At 50.9% G+C, this 16,086-nt stretch overlaps 1 protein-coding gene across 16 annotated transcripts in view; it reads left to right on the top strand.

Moving 5' to 3' along the window:
- Atpalpha (sodium/potassium-transporting ATPase subunit alpha) overlaps window positions 1-16,086 on the top strand; it is a 201,627-nt gene that overhangs the window by 52,687 nt on the left and 132,854 nt on the right. The window contains exon 1 of one of the 16 annotated variants that reach the window (XM_071661199.1): window positions 10,819-11,985. The exons of 13 other annotated variants lie outside the window; for them this stretch is intronic. In XM_071661199.1, the coding sequence (XP_071517300.1) occupies window positions 11,962-11,985 (24 nt within the window). In that variant the 5' untranslated portion in view covers window positions 10,819-11,961. Of the gene's footprint in view, window positions 1-10,818; window positions 11,986-16,086 lie in introns of those variants that run through there. 2 more of the 16 variants (XM_071661203.1, XM_071661206.1) reach the window with 2 other exon arrangements.

Raw genomic sequence — 16,086 nt, 5'->3', positions numbered from 1 at the left:
TTTACGACCCACATGATAAAATAAGAGATACTGTCTCAGGAGTTAAATGGCTCTCGTCTTCCTTAAATATTCATAAGTACTTATCTCTTCAGGCCTTCAGCGTGGAAGCCATGAAATGAACTTTTTTTTTTTTTTGAATGAGCATAAAAGGCTGAAGCGGATGGGTGCCTGTCCTTAAGAGCCAGAACTCCATTACTGACACGCTTCTAAGGCAGCTCTAAAACCCCAGTTAATCTCTCCCCTGTTCGTGGGTTAACTCTCTTGCTACCTCGTCGGTCCGCAGGCTCCCTTGTACAGCTAAGGCTTCATCTCCCATTTAATTTACTACTGATCTTGACCCGAGTCTTTATCTACCCCTCGATAGACCCCCAGATAAAACAGGGGTATATAGGGTTAAGGTGGGAGGAGGAGGAGGATGAAGGCGGGAGACTGATGGCAAGGGGGATGAAAATAGACGTCGGAAGCTTGAGCCCTCAACACCTGCACCAGCACAACCCTCGACCGTGACTCTGGCTTACCTACTGCAAGGTGAGGTGCTGTGACTCTGGCTTACCTACTGCAAGGTGAGGTGCTGTGACTCTGGCTTACCTACTGCAAGGTGAGGTGCTGTGACTCTGGCTTACCTACTGCAAGGTGAGGTGCTGTGAACGCCTCGGTTGTGATCGCCAAGTTATGGTTCGTGTGAGGAATAAGATCCTGAATCATAACATGTGAGTGGATGTAGAAGGTGAGGGTTATACTGTGGACAGTCTGGACCTTCCCTGAAAAGGAGTCTTGTAGTTTCCATGTAATAACACGTACGTAATGTTTATGACCATCATGGAAGGGAGTCTTGTGGTCTTCAGGTGATACACATATCTATAAATCAAGAAGGAACCTAATCCTGGAAAACAGTAAATCGTTTATAACATAACAATAACAAGGTTTCCTCTTCACGAATACTGGAATCAAAATTTTCTCTGGTCATCACTCTAGTCATGTACGTGTGTGTGAGGGGCTCTGGACGGCTGCTCTTTGGAAGGCTGTGATGGTTAGGCACTGCAGGGGTAAGAGCTGTGTCCTGGAACTGCCCTCAGGTTCTCTCTGGAAAATCTCAAACGTCATCCTGGAACAGCCTCATGGGTTGCCCACTGGACATAGTCTTGGAACTACATTCAGGTTGCTACTGGAACATCATTATCCTGGAACTGCCCTTGGGTTTGCCACAGAAAATTGGCCTGGAACTGCACTCGGGATCTCCTTGGAACATCGCCCTGGAACCGCCCATGTGTTGCCACTGGAACATCGTCCTGGAACTGCCTCTGGCTTGCTACAAGACCCACATCCTGGAACTGCCTCTGGATTGCCATAGGACCATCGTCGTCAGCTACTCTGGTATGGCCACCAGACCATCGGCCTGGAACTGGCCCCCTACACCAAGATCCTGGACTTGCCTTCGAGTTGCCTCACCGAAAGCTACGCTGCTCATACAAGATGCCAAGATATGAACGACTCTATTGTCGGCCTGGAAGACCTGCCGCTCATGATATTTGCGAGGAATGTTATGGGGTCGTTACAACCCGCTAGGGTGAGTTGTAACGAGATGTGATTGGAGGGCTTGGGCCCAATAGGATTACTTAAAAAAAATAGTTTCCATTTAGGTTGACGGTGGACGATATTAGACAGAGATCACGTGGATGTGAGTATTATTTAATAGGAATTATAATGTTCAGCTTTTGATTGCATTAACTACAGCCAGTGGGTGGTTAGGAACGAGGAAATGGACGTAATATGAATAGTGGAACTGAAAAAATAGTCGTCTTATTGATGATGTTCACAGTTGTTGGTATATGGTTGTGTGTGTGTATGTGTGTGTGTGTGTGTGTGTGTGTGTGCAGGTACAGCACGCGGTTGAAATGTATAAACATTTTGCCCAGATAAAGCAATGCTTCACCCTATCTGACCCTTGACCTCTGACATGATCGGTTCCACAACTACCAGTGTGATTAAAGTGTATAGCTGGTCACGTCGACCAGTAAATGATCTGTGATTGTTTCCTTCATTGTGTGAAGTCAGAATTCTTTCTTTTTTCTTTTCTTTCTTTTCCGTTTTTTTGGCCTTTTCAAGGCATAGATGAATTTCAATTTTCTAATTTCTTTTTAAGTTCGTTTTTCTGTATCTACCTCCCCCTACCCCCCACCCCGCCAACGAGTAAATGATGAACGAGTAGGTCTCTCTCTCTCTCTCTCTCTCTCTCTCTCTCTCTCTCTCTCTCTCTCTCTCTCTCTCTCTCTCTCTCTGTCATGCATTGAACGGGTTCCCCTCTCAGACTCGGGCACAGCAGCGACCAGGTGGGTTGGCCCGGGTCCCATGTTGTAACTGGTTGTGCCCCACAACCCCTCCCGTCCCCAGACCCCCAACCCCGACCCTCACACACACACAGCCAGCCAGCCAGCCTCCCCAGCTGGCCTAGTAAGGCCGAGTGCCAACTGGAGTTCTTCCCCCCCCCCCCCCTAGTGGTGGCTTTTCATCAGACCCGCTACAACCTACCCTGTCCTTCGGCACGACGCGTCGCTACGACTCTGAGCACGACAGTACGACAATTTAAGCACGAACGTGTGGCCTTTGAGCACATCAGTACAAGACCTGGTGGTCTGTGACCAGGTTATATGCTGGGATGGGGCCCTGAGGTCGATGTATTATATCTGGTAGAGACATTAGAGTAAAGCAGAAAAGAATCCTAGTACAAGAGAGAGAGATGAAGGGAAGAGTTTCAGTGTAGCTGTGCCACACTTTTATCAGATAAGATAAGATGGAGGGTCTAGTTTCAACCTGGGAGAGAGAGAGAGAGAGAGAGAGAGAGAGAGAGAGAGAGAGAGAGAGAGAGAGATGAAGGTTGGGATGAACACCAGACCACAGAGCCAGCACGTCACCATCTGGGCTGGGTCGTGAGGGGTAGTATGAGGCCTGCTCGGTCATGGGGAGAGGCTTGTCCCTACCGTCTCCCCTGTCTGTCTCCTTCTTCCTTCCTGTTTCTCTCTGCTCCTCCCTCCCTCCCTCACTCTCCTCCTCCTCCCTCCCTCACTCCTCCTCCTCCTCCCTCCCTCACTCCTCCCTCCCTCCCTCCCTCACTCCTCCTCCTCCCTCCCTCCCTCACTCTCCTCCCTCCCTCCCTCACTCTCCTCTCCTCCTCCCTCCCTCACTCTCCTCTCCCACCTCCATTTATTATCCCATACAGCAGCTTGGTTATCTCCCCACTTACAACCATTCTACTTTCTACCCACCTTCCGCTCCTTGGTTTTCTCCCCACCTACCGCCTCTTTGTTCTCTCCCCCCCCCCCCCTCACCCCCGCCCTTGTCTCTTTCTCAATTACGTTGTTTACAAGCCACTGCCTCTCCCAATAATCTATTCTCTCTCTCTCTCTCTCTCTCTCTCTCTCTCTCTCTCTCTCTCTCTCTCTCTCTCTCTCTCTCTCTCCCCTTCCTTGACGTGAAAGTCAGTTTGCAGGAAACATCTGGGCTGGGGAGCCCTGCCTGGTGGGGTGCACCAGGGAGGAGACCGGAGGTACATAAGGGACGGAGGGGAGAACTGTACTGGGGTGATGGAAGTCTCCTAGGGAGGGAGGGAGTGAGTTTCCTTAGTAGAAGAGCACTGGGGAGGATGTTCCCTGGCTAGGAGGTAGGGAGGGAGGGAAGGAGGGAGGGAGGGTGGGGCGTTAGAAGCGTAGTTTCACCAGAGGGTTGTGAGAAGGGAAGGCTCACGCCAGCAAGGGAAGGTCATGTGTGAGGCATGAGGCAGAAGCCGTGTTATGAGGGGAGGCAGCTGTGGTGGCTGGTGTATGGCCGCTTGCACGCCAATAGGCATCGCGAACGGTGAGGAGGGGGGGAGGGGAGGTAATGAGAACGTTGGTGTGAGGTGTGGAGAGGGGGACGATGGCCTGGGGGTGTGAGTAGATGGGCTGGATAGATAACGAGAGACCTGATGGTCCATGACGATGTTATCATCAGGAGGACGAGGTTGTGTGGCGTCCTGAGCTCAGGATTTCTTTTATGTTAGCTGAGACGGCACGGGCGGCTGAGGCCCTCCCTAATCAAGTACCCAATTTATAGACCAATCCATCAGGGTGGATGAACAGTTGGGTTGACTGTGGACCGACTGCCGCGACCTGGATTCGAACCCATGCGATCAACCCTGGACAGCCCGTGAATGCGTCACGTTCACACACACACACACACACACACACACACACACACACGATCCCATCATTTCTCAGGTCTTTACGACCATCGTTCGACTACTGTGTACGACCTGACATCTTCATCCTCTTTGAGATCGACGGTACGACCCTTCGGTATGATTGACCTGGTCGTTGACCGCCTGTGATGGAGCTGACTGTGCTGTATGGCCGAACTGAGGGTTGGTAGAAGACCTCCCAAACCATCGTAAGGTGAGGTAAGGTGCCAGACCCAGGTGTGCTGGTAGAAGACCTCTCAAACCATCGTAAGGTGAGGTAAGGTGCCAGACCCACCTGTGGTGGTAGAAGACCTCCCAAACCATCGTAAGGTATACGTAAGGTAAGGTAAGGTAAGGTCCCAGACCCAGCTGTGGGGGTAGAAGACCTCCCAAACCATCGTAAGGTATACGTAAGGTAAGGCAAGGTAAGGTCCCAGACCCAGCTGTGGGGGTAGAAGACCTCCCAAACCATCGTAAGGTATACGTAAGGTAAGGTAAGGTCCCAGACCCAGCTGTGGGGGTAGAAGACCTCCCAAACCATCGTAAGGTATACGTAAGGTGAGGTAAGGTCCCAGACCCAGCTGTGGGGGTAGGGGACCTCCGAAGCCATCGTAAGGTGATGTAAGGTCGTAGACACATCTGTAGAGCATAATTGACCTTCAAAGCCATCGTAAGCCATAGGCAAGGAGAACCTTGGTTCGTTTCTCTGTTCCTCGTCTGTTTACAGTCGCCTTCGCTCCGGGTCAGGAAAGGAAGTGTAAAGTTAAGTGCATTTTCTCCTTACTCATTCCCCAAGTCGGTAAGATCAGCCAGGCGGAGGTTCCTCTCAACGTTCCTATGTTATTTACAGCTGTGTTTATTTCATCCTGCTCGCTGCAGATCCCTCGCACAACTGCAGGAACTACGTAGAGCCAGTGTGGTGCCTTACCCTCGAGCTTCGAACTGACTTCGATGTCTAACCAGAGTCGGTTCCTTCAGTGTGTTCGTTCCTCAAGCCCTCTCGATCTGAGATCGACGTTTGACGTTTGCTGAAAGTCAAATCCCTCAAAAGACAAATTGAATTGTAAACAACACTTGGAATGATTAAGTAAACCAGGTACATGCTCAACCTGAGTAAACCAGGTGTATCCTCGCCCTAGGTAAACCAAGTACAACCTCGAACCTGCGACCCACTGGATAATTGTGATCCGCAGATTGAGGCTACACACACCAGGTGTTACTGAGTGATATCCAGTGGTCTCCCAGCTGTGCTGAACACACCAGGAGATGGCAAGGCTGTCGACTCAGTGGGGGGTGGATGGGAGGAGGCGCGGCGCTCCCCTCGTTACCAAACCACTGATGAAAAAGCCGAGTCTATCTTCCACCTTGGAAATGGAAGTTTCTCTTGTGATGGTATTTTCGTTGTGCGAGACCAGACAGTAATATCGTGGGGGGCAAGGGTGATCTCACCCGGCCCCCCTCCCCCTCCTTCCCCGTGTGTGTGTGTGTGTGTGTGTGTGTGTGTTTGTGTGATACACTCACCCCTTCATTGTCTTCTGCTTCACTCACTCTTTTCTTCTTTTGTTCTTTTTTGGCCTCGTGTGTGTGTGTGTGTGTGGGGGGGGGGGGGGGGATGGGATCCTCACCCTCGATCTCAGCTGGTTATACTACTACCCCCCTCCCCCCAACCAACCTACCCCACCCCCTCCCCTTCCCCCTCCTCTGCCATATTGATCCATCAGCCGGTACCATCTGTGTCTCTTCCCTCCCCTCCCCCCGGCCACACCACACCATCTGTGTCCTCCCTCCTGGTCTCACCACCGTCTGTGTCATCAGCCACACCAGCGTATGTCCCTGGCCACACCACCACCATCTGTGGTGGTACTGACGTCTTCCTTCCAGCTTAGTTCATCTCCCAGAGTGATGCGGGGAAACTTGGTGGACTGAACAACCTGAGGCACCAGTGAGGCAGTAGAGGGACGGACAGGGACAGTGAGACAGTAGAGGGACGGACAGGGACAGTGAGGCAGTAGAGGGACGGACAGGGACAGTGAGACAGTAGAGGGACGGACAGGGACAGTGAGGCAGTAGAGGGACGGACAGGGACAGTGAGACAGTAGAGGGACGGACAGGGACAGTGAGGCAGTAGAGGGACGGACAGGGACAGTGAGGCAGTAGAGGGACGGACAGGGACAGTGAGGCAGTAGACGGACGGACAGGGACAGTGAGACAGTAGAGGGACGGACAGGGACAGAGACAGTGAAAGGTGGGACAGGGTTGGAAGCTTGGTGGAGTGAACATCCTGGAAGGGACTAGGGCCTAGAAAGATGGTAAGAGGTAAGACGGGGCTGGAGGTCTGATGAGACAGAACGACCTGGAAGGGCCTGGGGCCTTGTGAGACGGTAGAGGGTGGGACAGGGCTGAAAGTGAGGCTATTATGCATGAGGAAGACCATGGTTCGGTTGAGGGTGACTTAGTTGGTGGTGTTGCGGCTCTGGAGGCTGCCGCACGTAACCTGGAGGGCCATGTGTGTCCAGGAAGCTGTTGCCAAAGCTGACACCAGTGGCGGAATTGTCAGAGACCTTCAGTCAGACGTCACACGTAATGATGAGGAAGCACAAGGGTTCTATCGCCGTGTCCCCTTTTGGACACCACAGAGCTAGGGACTGCAAGGAGGAAATGAGCCTTCGGAAGCGTCCAGCCTGACGTACGAACACTGAAACGTCCAAACTGACGTACGTACACGGAAGCGTCCAGCCTGACGTACGTACACGGAAGCGTCCAACCTGACGTACACACACGGAAGCGTCCAGCCTGACGTACGCACACTGAAACTTCCAAACTAACGTACGCACACGGAAGCGTGCAGCTTGACGTACGCACACGGAAGCGTTCAGCCTGACTGGGGTAATCTGGAAACCATGGCGCTTGACCACAGGCCAGTCTCTTGGCTTTATTGACGCAGAGGCAGTAAAGCCATGAGCCATGTTATGGTTGAGTAGGTCGAGAGCTTTGTAATCAATAAAGGTGAGAGCCACAGAGGTCTTGCGTCTCTCAAGGTCGCGATGGACATAGTCAAGGAAGGTGATGAGAGGGGCAGTGGGGTTGGTAGAGGAGGGCTTTACATCACAACACAGCTACAGAGTTCCCAGCTCTCCTCCAGCAGGAGATAGCGTATTACTTCCTCTGGTTTGGTCGTGTTGGTTCCTTACTCTCTTGAGGGATGATGAGGTGCCGCTGCTGCTGCCCGCTTGTTTACGCCGCTTGTCTTCATGTTGTGTTTAGCGAAGCTCATCAAACGCCAGGCCAGCAGTGGCCCGAGGCTTGCGAGGAGGGAAGTAAGCCCGGCTGCTCGTGAATCAGACGGTCTGTAAGAACGCTGCCTTCGAGGTGAGGCCCGACCTTGTTCCAGCCCAGACCTGACTGTACCCCTCCATACGTGTCCTTGATTCCAACAACCAGGCCTCACGTACCCTTCCAGCTGGAAACTGCCTTAATATAAGTCTGACACATCAGCAGATCATACAATGTCTACCATAAATAAAAACTTGCTTCGTTATTTGGGGATTGTCATCCACGTCCCAGATATAGACACACTTCCATATATATCTGTGTCAATTGTTTGTATTTTCTGTAACTCTACGTTTGTTGTTATATCTTGTGTGTGACCCACTATATACTCTTGCTACTCGCCCTGACCCAATCCAACAGAAATGCTTTTTCGATATAGTTGCCCTGCTGTTGTGACGTGTTATGTACCCGTACCGTTGCCCTGCCGTTGTGACGTGTTATGTACCCGTACCGTTGCCCTGCCGTTGTGACGTGTTATGTACCCGTACCGTTGCCCTGCCGTTATGACGTGTTATGTACCCGTACCGTTGTTCCTCAAACAGTCGTTACGCGTTGTGACACGGGAGGCTGTTCGGGTCAGCAGGTTCGTTCCTCTGTTGCCATGACTTCCCCCAGAGGTTCTCCTGGGGTTGGCTGGTCCCGCGATCCACCAGCGTCCTCACGGGGGTCACACATGATATTTGCAAACTACGGCTGTGGCTCGTGATGATATACAAGCTCAGGTTGTGAAATAGATACGAACCACAGGTCTCCAGAGGTTTCCTCAGCCAGAGGTCTTCGCCCAGATAGTCAGAGAACCCCCCTCCAGTCAGCCAGAGGCCCTCACCAGTCAGGCTGAGGCTTTTCCAGAGTCAGAGGCCTCCTCCTGTCAGTCACATCCTTCTTCAGTCAGCCAGAGGCTTTCCCTGTCAGTCAGAGGCCTTTCCCCGTCAGTCAAAGGCTCTCCAAGTCAGTCAAAGACTTTCCTTCGTCAGTGAGAGGCTCACCACCACCAGTCACTCAAGGGCATCTCCCTGGTCAGTCAGTCATGCTCCCGGTTCCAATACTCTCCCTTCCCATGTCTCTCAACCCTATTTCCATCCTGTCCTTCTCACTCCCTCTCTATATCTTTCATCTCACGGTACAAATTCCTTTTATTTTCTTCTCTTTTCCTGTCATTTCTTTTTCTTTCTCTGGTCTTTTCCTTCCATTTTCAGTTCTTCCTTCGATTGCTATTCGCGCAGAGCGTTGGCAGGTTGAGGTATGATACAGACCAGACGCTAAATGGAATATAAAACAAAGTCTTCAACAGGCCCCACGCATGTGACGTCATATGCATGAGGATTACCATCAGCCAATCAGCGGAGGCGCTTGGTCCCTGATACCCAATAGGGATTAACGTGAAAGAACCAATGGCGGTTCTGGTCTGAATTTGTTCGGTCGGCGGGCAGCCTGAGCTTGCTGTCATGGCGACAGACAGACAGACAGACAGGAAGATAGACAGACAGAATGCATGAAGGAAGGGGGCCAACGTACGTGTGTGTTGGTAAACAATGTTTGGACCATAAGGGGGAAAGTTTTACACTCGTGTTGCCCCGTCTCTTAACCTTGTGTCTATCTATCTATTTACCTGTCTATCTATCTATATACCATGTTTACTCCTGTGTGTGTTGTCAAATCACTTCGAAAATAAATCTCGAAGGTCATATTAATGTCTGTTGATTCCCGTCTTCACATCCAGCCTTGGCAGAAGCGCGTCTTCCATCTCATCCTCCATCACACATTTCCCTTATATAATGTTCCATCATCATGTCTGCCTCTCTTGCACTTCCTATTCATCAGATGTGTTGTACGTCCTCAACTGATGTTACGCACTCTGCTCTGGGGGTCTTGTGAAATACGTTGCACAACATATATTCTGGACATTTAACTTCGTTGTGTTTTTGATTGATGTTTTGGTATTATGCTACCATTAATTTACCTATTGCAGGGCTCTCCCGAAGTGATGTTTTGGGGTAGATAGAGTACGTGTCGACTGAACCATACCTTTATAAAGATGAATCCTTTTCACATATATTATCCTGTAATACGTCTTTCAAAATAGTGGTCCATGATGGATCCGTCTTTCACATTGTCTTCTGTTAATCCCTCTATTTATCAGTGAGTTTGAACCCCATCACCGTGACCCACGAAAACCTAACATGATACTAAGTTCCCTTATAGGATCTTGCAATCCTAAACACTCTTGAATTCTCTCGTGTGATTTTAACATCTCCCTGAAACGCATGAGGTATGATTCGGATCCTCCTGACAAGCTATAGGTAAAGACATGGTATATGAATTGCCTCAAGACTGACCGGGTCGATCATCCAGTGGCTTTACGATAATCTCTTCCGATACTTATATGAAACCACGATCATGAGAGTGTAACCCATAAGATTAGCGTCCTTCCTGTGGATTCCCTTGATCAAGCACTGCTGGCCTCCTTAACATTGATTATCCTCTGCTTGAGATCTCGAGAGTCGAGGAGCGTGATTCTCCGGCCCTCTTTGGGAACAGGAGACAGAGAACCATATCGAGTGTGTGAGGCTTGTGAGAATCGAGATCCTTCGTCATATCTGGTCTTAAGAATCGCGTTGCTTGTCAGTTGACTTTGTCCCGGTGGTTTTGGGAGAGGCGTTGTCTTCCTTGATGAATACGCTTTCGCGTTCAGCTTCCTGGCGTAGTTTCCTGCTTTTTGATTCGACAAGTTTTCTGCTTGCTTAATGTCGGCGGGATTCTGTGGCAGCAGATCTTGCCTACAATCTGTTACGTTAAAGGCAACAGATCTAGTCTGCCACCTGTTACCTTAGTGGCAACAGATCTAGATTACAGTTTGTTACGTTAGTGGCAACAGATCGAGTTTGCCACCTGTTTCCTTAGTGACAACAGATGTAGTCTATCATCTGTTACCTTAGTGGCAAACAGATAGTCTGCCAGTCTGTTACGTTAGTGACAACAGATCTGGTCTACCATCTGTTACGTTAGTGGCAACAGATCTGGTCTACCATCTGTTCTGTCGTAGTAAGACACCTCGCCAACCATCTGTGTGATTGAGGGCGACAGAATGAGTGTACCATCTTTTACCTTTCGTAAAATTAGAGTCGTACCATCTGTGAGATCAGCGGTGGCGGAATTTTTACCATCTGTGAGGCTAAAGCTAGCTGGCATGGCGCGAGGCTAAAGACAGGTGGTATTTTTAGGAGCCTCTGTCTGCTGAGCCAGGAAGAACCAGCGCAGTTTTGTATGGATGGTCTTGGTCGCCAAGTACTGTGTGTGTGTGTGTGTGTGTGTGTGTGTGTGTGTGTGTTGGAGAGACGGGAAGGTTAGACATCAGCCCCACATCTCTGAGATGAAGACTACGTCATAGAACTTATTACAGAGACAGATTACCTGCTGGTCAATACGTAGAATATACAACATCTGCATTAAAGTCGGTGTGACTTTAAGATTGGAATTATAGTGAGCGATCTCCAGGTTTTACCCAGCGCTCGTGAAGACACAAGAAGAATTCATAGAGGTGGTCTTGAGGAAGGCAACAAAGATGCTGAGCAATGGGAGGAGGTCTATAGGCTGTGGATTTTTTCCCCCTCCCATCGAGAGAGAGAGAGACAGAGAGAGAGAGAGAGAGAGAGAGAGAGAGAGAGAGAGAGAGAGAGAGTGGGTGTCGATGAAAATCGTCAATAAGGAATAGGATACAGAGCCATACAAACATTCATCAGCCACAAACCATCTTAAAAACTAATCAAAAAACTAAGAATATATGGAGAAAAATAATTCTTTTACATCAGAGTGTTTAGGCAAATGCGATAAACAAGTGATAAAACTGTGAATGCAAGCAGTTCCTGGAGGTTTAAAAAGCTGTATGATAATAAAGTTGAAGAGATGGGATTCCACGCGAGTTTTGAACGTCCCTCCCCGTACAGTACAAATAGATAATTATACTGTCACACCACACACATCGTTTTCTGTGGTGGTTTATCATAGTACCGTAAATAATGAAGAGCTTTTGCACTGGTTTATTTCATTGTATAAATCTATAGAGGCGCCGGAGGATGTCGGAAGAAAATGAATAAATTAGAAAACGGGATGAGGAGTGGTGGAAGGATGGCGCCACCAAAAAACGGGGCGTAGGTTGGCTTGCACACGTGGGAGGCAGGAGTCTATTTCCACGTTACGCTCTGGTCTGGTTGGCCGGTGTTGAGTGCCAAGGCCCCCTCTGTGGCAGAGGTGGTGTGTGTGTGTGTGTGTGTGTGTCCTCAAGTTCTATTCTTAAGATACCAAGAAAGTTTTAGTTTCGACCAAGCCGGTGGTGTGTGTGGACTTCTCTAAGTTTGCGCAGCCGAGGAATTGCCCAGCCCTGCGTCCGGCCCCTAGGAAGGAACCCACAGCCCGTCATCATGGCCATCGAGAATGACCCGGAGGTAAATTAGCCCCAAGTAGTTCCCCTCAGTGTGTCTGTAGTTATAGGTTGTTTTGAGGAGCGGCCTCCCCCACTGCCGCTCCTCCAGTCACTACCGCAGGAACTAGTGCTGCCCACTGCGGATTGTAGACAGTGGGAGAAGTTCTTTTCTCCTCCGTCGTTCCATAGCTAACACGATGGAGGATTTCGAGATCTCGATCTCTCTCGCTACTCCCGGGGTTCGTCTCTCGTGCCTCCTGCCGGCGTGGACTGGGACGGGGTCGCAGGGTGTGTGCGAAAGCCAGAGAGAACGTTGATAAGTAGCTAAAGTGATAGGTGGGGGAAAGGAAAAGAAATGCCAATACATCGGGTAATCGTAATCCTGTAGCATATATGAGCGTGTAGTTCGTATGAGCGTGTAGTTCATGCCTTGGTCGTAAGTCCTGTTGCCAACTCCTCCGCGCTTATCAGAGGACAGAGCCAGAACGATTCTCCGGCCTTCCTGAAGGTCTCACGAGAGCGACGCCCTTCACCTTCACGCCTGTCGAAGGTGGGTGGCTACATATAGGCCTCCAGGTGGAAGCTCTGTGAAACAAAGAAAAAAAAAGAGAGGTGTATGGATGATACGTATAGCGAAGGTGTGCGTGTGATTAGGAGGTTTACAAGAGTAAGCTGCAGGCCAGGGTGGGTGGTGGAGATGCTCAACTCCGCGTGCCCCTCCGCCGCTCACGGCAAATGCATCTGCTACCTGAGGGCCGGCCGGCCGGCCAGCGTAGTCTACCGGCTTGGTAACACCAGCCCAGCGACGCTACGTGGCAGTGTGGGTACACGACACGCCGCCCGAACTCGACGGGACGACGGGCGTTCAGCTGTAGCTCCTGGAAGGCGACCGACGCCTTCGGTGGGGACGTTGTACCTTTAGGACCTGGGTTCGACCTGAAGGTGTACGAGTGAAGGAGGTGAAGAACCTGACGAACAGGAAGATAATACGATGTTATCATTAAAGGAGCAAAATGACGAGACAAAGATAACAGTCCAATACACAGTAGAGAGAGAGAGAGAGAGAGAGAGAGAGATATGTTTTGCTCTTTAAGAAACATAATGTTGCAGTTTAGATGATCGTAAATATCATGATTTTGGTATAGATAACAAACATGGCTCTATAACAACAGGGAAATTTGTATTACATCTGTTTTTACCAACGGAAAAATGAGTTAACACTGCGGAATATATATATATATATATATATATATATATATATATATATATATATGCATATTTGCCATTTCCCGCGTTAGCAAGGTAGCGTAAAGAAAAGAGGACTAAGTTTAAGAGGGAAAATCCTCACTTGGCCCCCTTCTCTATTCCTTCTTTTGGAAAATTAAAAACGGAAGGGGAGGATTTCCAGCCCCCGATCCCTCCACGACTAAAAGGGGAGGGAGGGAATATTATGTATATATATATGTGTGTGTGTGTGTGTGTCCTGTCACGCGTCACGGCCATCTGTCACTCTGCGCACCGCAGTCTGTTATCCTCCCGTCACAAGAGCGTCACACCGTCGTATGTTACGACCCCATTACGACGAATGAGCGTTTGTCATAAACCAGAAAAAATAAACTATATCTTTATATCACCAATTTTTTTTTTCTTTGAAAGTGAACCACATAATTTTGATTTTTTGTCGTTGGTTTTGAAACTTAGAAACATTTTTCCTTTGCTCGTGGTTCTTCATAGTTACGATTTCCTCTCCCTCACTCCCTTCCTCACTTGGAAAAAGAAAAGTGTTGGTGTTGGGGGTGTGGGGAGAGAGGGACACAGATGTGACCACTTGTCACTCCCCTACTCCCTCGGGGTTCATTACGGGTCATGACAGGTCATTGTGACCCCAGGGGTTCATTGTGAGTCATGACAGGTCATTGTGACCCCAGGGGTTCATTGTGAGTCATGACAGGTCATTGTGGCCCCAGGGGTTCATTACGGGTCTCGACAGGTCATCATATGACCCCGGGGGCTCATTACGGGTCATAACAGGTCATCATCACCCTAGGGGTTCATTACAGGTCATCATCCCCAGGGTTGAGCGCAGGTCAGGCCGGGTCTGACCTCAGACGTACATGAAAGTAACTCATAATACTCGATTTTTGAGAGCTGGTGGGAGGGAGGGAGGAGGCTTGTTGGAGAGAGGACGTCGGTGGAGGAGCTGGGTGTTGGAGAGAGAGGACGTCGGTGGAGGAGCTGGGTGTTGGAGAGAGAGGACGTCGGTGGAGGAGCTGGGTGTTGGAGAGAGAGGACGTCGGTGGAGGAGCTGGGTGTTGGAGAGAGAGGACGTCGGTGGAGGAGCTGGATGTTGGAGGGAGAGGACGTCGGTGGAGGAGCTGGGTGTTGGAGGGAGGATGAGCAGTGGGTCAGTTCCCTTGACAACAGGAGCTCCCCAGCCGCCCCACACCACAGGTCAAGCTTGCTCCCACATGATGGCTGGAAGGCACTGTACCACCCCCAACCCCCCACACACCCCTCCTCCTCCCTTCCCTTCTTGTACCCCCCTCCCCCCCTCCTACAAAAAGTGGTACCTCCCCTTCCCCCTCCCTCCCCCCTCATCGTTCCCTCCTGACGTACAGTGGTTACCTCCTCCCCTTCCCATCCACCCCCTCCGCCACGTATGTGGTCTCCACCATATGTACCTACTTTCCCCTGTACCATGATGGGGTACCCCCTCCCCAAACTGTACCCCATATCTCCCTCCGTCATCGTCCTCTCGTCGTCTTCCTCCGTCATCGTCCTTCCGTCGTCTCCCTCGATCATCGTCCCTCCGTCATCGTCCCCTTCAGCAGTTGGCAGGAGTCCTCTGGTGGGGTGTTGGGGAATGAGGAGTGGGGGGGATGAAGGAGTTGGGGGAGCCAGCAGTGTTCCGGGTCGTCGACTCTTCCCCCACCACCACAACCTCTCCTTCTCCCCACCAGCTTCACCACCACCGCCTCTCCCCCAAGCATGACGTCCAGCTGGAACTCTCGTCCTCGCCCCGGGAAGGCCGCCAACCCCATCATGGAGGTCCTTTCCAGCCTCGCCTTCCTGGATCCCTGGAATGACACCAAGGCAGAAGCGTCGCCACAGTCCTGAATCATCCAGCCACTCCCCGCCCACGAGGTTCCTGGAACCCACATTCTGGCAGAACCCTAGCCTTGGTCCCTGAGGTTCCAGATTTCCATAGGTAGTGTCTGCCGAACCCCAGCCTTAAACGAGGTTCCTGGAAACCAGTAAGATGTTCCTGTGAGACCCTTTGCTCTCCTGCTCAACTCTGCTGCAGTAGCTTCCAGCGCCCCTGCCTCGTCTATGGCCTCCAGCATCAGCCGGACTCCCTCCAGAAATGACGGAAGCTTGAGCCCCCTAGCCGGCCCCTTCTACAGGCATCTTCCAGGACCAGCCAGAAGCCGTGGTGCTGACGGCGCTCGAGACTTGCCCATCTCGTGACCTGGGTTCATCATAGAGGCTTGTTCTGCCTCCATTCCCATATCCTGGAGCGGTGGTAGACGAACCTGTCTTGTAATGATTTGAATCTCTCACAACAACATTCCAGCGACCCTGTTATTCGGGGAGGTGGCTGATCTTGTCCCTTATTATTTATCCGGGTATTTTGTAGTTTATCGCTTAAGGTTGTAGGTGTTGGAGAGGTGAGGTGGGTTAGGGAGAGTGGATCTGTTGGAGAGGTGAGGTGGACGAGGGAGGAGCGGATCTGTTGGAGAGGTGAGGTGGACGAGGGAGGAGCGGATCTGTTGGAGAGGTGAGGTGGACGAGGGAGGAGCGGATCTGTTGGAGGGGTGTGGTAGGTTGAGGGGGAGCAGGTCTGTCGGGGTGTTGTTCATTTAGGCCCATCGATTCGCAAGGGCCCGGAGGTGGACAGCCAGTGGAGCGGTCCAGGGCGGAGGCCGTATAATGATGGGTCACCTGTGTGGACGGTTTGGCAGGGGGAGGGAGAAGGGGGGCCCGAGACGTGTTGTCAGTGAGACGTGTAACGTGTATTGATAATCAGACGCTTGAGCCATATGATGGTGGTGTTCCTGTGTTGGCAGCATAATACACTAAATGGTGTCAGGAAGTGCTGTCTTAGGCACATGCATAATGACCA

The sequence above is a fragment of the Panulirus ornatus genome, chromosome 73, assembly GCF_036320965.1.
Source record: "Panulirus ornatus isolate Po-2019 chromosome 73, ASM3632096v1, whole genome shotgun sequence".
Taxonomy (NCBI): Eukaryota; Metazoa; Arthropoda; class Malacostraca; order Decapoda; family Palinuridae; genus Panulirus; species Panulirus ornatus.
This window is presented reverse-complemented; position numbering and strand designations above follow the sequence as displayed.